General features: G+C 41.0%; 1 protein-coding gene across 1 annotated transcript; it reads left to right on the plus strand.

Moving 5' to 3' along the window:
* Nucleotides 1-603: 603 nt before the first annotated feature.
* Nucleotides 604-3038, plus strand: phlda1 (pleckstrin homology-like domain, family A, member 1). Its single transcript, XM_079403364.1, has one exon. The coding sequence runs from the start codon at nt 699-701 to the stop codon at nt 1125-1127; it is 429 nt and encodes a 142-aa protein (XP_079259490.1). The 5' UTR covers nt 604-698; the 3' UTR covers nt 1128-3038.
* The last annotated feature ends 1042 nt before the right edge of the window (nt 3039-4080 follow it).

Genomic DNA, 4080 nt, shown 5'->3' on the forward strand with positions numbered 1-4080 from the left:
ATTTGGTGGTATTTATATCTGTATTAACTATAAATCTTAAAATATATATATATATATATATATATATATATATATATATATATATATATATATATATATATATATATATATATATTTTTTTTTTTTTTTTTTTCAAATAGTTGGGTTTTAAATGTAATAGTTTATTAGTATTTTATTAATTTTATTTAATTTAATATAGTATTATTCTTTCAAAGTGTTTTTTTTTTTTTATTGTTCCCAGTAAATTACATAATATAGAATAAGATTGATTCCTAAAAATATAGGTGCCTTATGGTTTTGTGAGACAGTCTGTTTTTATGCTACACTGAGGGGACCAAATGTACCCACAATGATAGTAAGACCTTAAATATTTTTGACATGAGGGAATTTTTTTTATTAAAAATAGTAAATGTTTATCTGAAAGGGGATAAAAAAAATATCGTTTGGTCAGTATAAAAGTAATAGAAGTCAATGGAAAGCCCCCACAAATTCACAGAAACAAACGTGTGTGTGTGTGTGCTGATGTTGCGGAGTTGAGCGCGTGCAGTGGGCGGTCCGAGCGTGAGAGAAAACCCCAGTTCGTGCTCCGTCCCGATCATCTCACTCCTCGCAGACCTCCGTCAATCCATCCATCCATCGGCTCAAACCTACCCACCCTCAGTCCAAAACCCGGAGCGTTTGATGCGCGATCGGAGGCGATGCTGGAGTCCGGCGGCGGCGGCGCGGTGCTGAAGGAGGGCGCGCTGGAGAAGCGCAGCGACGGTCTGCTGCAGCTGTGGAAGAAGAAGCGCTGCGTGCTGACCGAGGAAGGACTGGTGCTTCACCCACCCAAACACCAGCACCACCACGACACCGGCTGCAAGGCGAAGGAGCTGCACTTCGCCAACATGAAGACGGTGGACTGCGTGGAGCGCAAGGGCAAGTACGTGTACTTCACGGTGGTGATGTCCGAGGGCCGAGAGATCGACTTCAGATGCCCGCAGGACGAGGGCTGGAACGCGGAGATCACGCTGCAGATGGTCCAGTACAAGAACCGCCAGGCGATCCTGGCAGTCAAGTCCAGCCGGCAGAAGCAGCAGCAGCTGCTCGTGGTCTCCGCGCAGAAGATTCTCCGAAACGCGCAATAGGACGCCGGAGAGCGCGATATCGACGCACGTTACCGCGCGTAAAAAGTGCCGGATGCGCATTACGGACGTCGCTTTTTAGTGTCACCTTGCGCGCACGGACGCTCTTCGTGCATTGAAAGACATCACGGCTGAATTAGCACCGGGAATATCTGCTCTCAGAGGCTGTAGGGGGTCCGGGGCAAGTTGTCACAGCGACGTTCAGAGTGGAAAACCGTTTGCATGAACGCAGTGGCGCTGTGCGTGTTGCTTTCAAACATAGTACAAAGCAGACTTAAAAGATATTTTGTAAATTTCCTACCGTAAATATATCAAAACGTAATTTTTGATTAATAATACGCATTGCTAAGAACTTCCATTTGGACAACTTTAAAGGCGATTTTATCAATATTTAGATTTTTTTGCACCCTCAGATTACAGATTTTCAAACAACTGTGTATCTTATCCTAACAAACCATACATCAATGAAAAAAAAAAATACCCTTATGACTGGTTTTGTGGTCCAGGGTCACCTTTATTTATAAGATACGAGGCTATATAGGCAAATATATAGGCTTGATTTCAGGTAAATTGGGACACTTGCCATTGAGCTGACTGGGAAAAATGTCCCAATTATCTTGAATTAACTCCTAATGAAGGTAGCTGTGAAACGGTCTTTTCAGGCCAGTAGAATTTAACAAAAATGTCAGGTTGGGGAAAGTTCTTGAAATGTTTTGTTTGACAAATTATTAGATTTTTTTTGTATATTTATTTCTATATACAAAATATATAGATCAGTGTAAAAAAAGATGAATGTACCCATTGTGACAACATGCCCCACTTAATTCATTTAATGAACTGTATTTTCTAGACAGGAATGATGTACGTTCATATGATTTTTGTAGCAATGACTTTAGAGTCTGTATTCATCGACTGATTGAAAAAACACTGGAGTAAAAGGTGTGACAACTAGCCCCGGTCTCCCTTATGTGTTCATGGGTTGTAAATGTGAAATGCCTTCAGTATGTCACCGTTCGTTTGGCTCGGACAGAAATGCCACCATTACTTTCCATTTCAGCGCAGTTGCATTTGTCAGATTTGTGCAGCTCCAGACACGCAATCGATATCTTCCAGGAGACCTGAAAGGCCAATCTGTTCCGGTCCAGATCGCAGTCTGCGTGCGTGTTTGCAGGGATTTTATAGAGACTCAGTGTCAGACTGGAAATCTGCAGACTCTCCTGAAACCCAGTGATCCTGACAGATCCACCACCATTCATTCAGAGTCTCTCACTGGAGCGTTGAATGTGGCCATGAAATCTGCATCCGATTATGTATTTATTTGTACATTTTTTGTAACTGGTCATTTGCATATCTGAATGTTGGGTTATGTTTTTTAAAGTACACTTGATGCATTTCAGAATCTCAGAATAAGCTTTTGATTTTCAATTTTTTGTTTGTGTAACTGGTTTGGATGGACGATTCACATTTGACCAACTGCTTTTTGTTGTTATTCAAACCAAAGAATGTCAGAACATTTGCATCTACATCATATTGACATGATGTAACTTGTATTTTGTTAAGGTTCAATCATTGCAATCGTTGATCTCAGTCAGTGTAGACGCCATCTGTGATGCAATGTAAACGAGATAAGAAGAATGCTGGAAAAGTCATGTTTTTATTTCCATGTTTTATTTCTATGTTGATCTGATCAATATTGTGTTGCGTCAATCTTTTCTAAGTCAAATGCATGGTGATGGATGTCAACTGGATGTTGTCGATTCATCAGAAATGTCCCGATGCTCTGCTGTCGAGTCCTGCGTGCGATCGAGCTGAAGTTTGCTTCTGTGAAAATGGTGTTTTGTTGATGGAACGCCATTGTTCCCTGAGCTGATGCCAAATGCCACTTTCATACTTTTGAAAATATACATTCCATTTCAAATGAACATTGCATCTTTGTCTTTGCTTAGTGTGGTGTGTTTTAGGGATTTTGTGGTTATTTTAAAGGAATAGTTCACCCCAAAATTAAAATGTACTCACCCTCAGGCCATCCAAGATGTAGATGAGTTTGTTTCTTCATCAGATTTGGAGAAATGTAGCATTGCATCACTTGCTCAGCAATGGATGCTCTGCAGTGAATGGGTGCCGTCACAATGAGAGCTGATAAAAACATCACAATAATCCACACCACTCCAGTCCATCAGTTAACATAAAGCTGCTTGTTTGTAAGAAACAACTCCATCATTATTGCACTTTAACTTCAAACTGTCACCAGTCCATGATCCATAATAACGTTTCCTCCAGTAAACAAACAAAAAAAAGTTGTCCATCTCCTGTTTTTCGCTTTTAAACAGTGCTCGATCTGTGCAGATTTCTCTCCTGATTCAGACTTTTTCTCTGAAGGAAGTGTTATTATGGACAGGGGACTCTTATTTTAGCCATTTTGACATTAAAAACGTCTGAATTTTGGCTTCTCAAGCCATTGATTGATGAACCGGAGTGGTGTGAATTATTGTGATGTTTTTATCAGCTCTCATTCTGACGGCACCCATTCACTGCAGAGGAACCATTGGAGAACAAGTGATGTAATGCTACATTTCTCCAAATCCGATGAAGAAACAATCTTGGATGCCCTTGAGGGTGAGTAAACATTCAGCAATTTTCATTTTAGGGTGAACCATTCCCTTTGACTAGGCTGACTTGAAGATGAGTTGTAGAAGGTGACCGTTCACACTTGCAAATCACATCTGTATTGTGTTGCACAGCGTTTTTTCAGTGTTTCGGGTCTCCTCGCTCACGTTTCCAGTGTGTCCCGTGTCTCCTCTGTGAAGCACTCGCCCGTCTTCCTGAGCTGTAAGTGGAAGCCGTTTCCTAGAATGCAGGGCATTATGGGAGTGTATAAAAACAGCTCAGACTCGCTCTTTGTCCAGTGCTTACACACCCTGATCCTCTGTTTTTGTACACCTCTGTAATTGGAGTG

The sequence above is a fragment of the Barbus barbus genome (assembly GCF_936440315.1).
Source record: "Barbus barbus genome assembly, chromosome: 42".
NCBI lineage: Eukaryota > Metazoa > Chordata > Actinopteri > Cypriniformes > Cyprinidae > Barbus > Barbus barbus.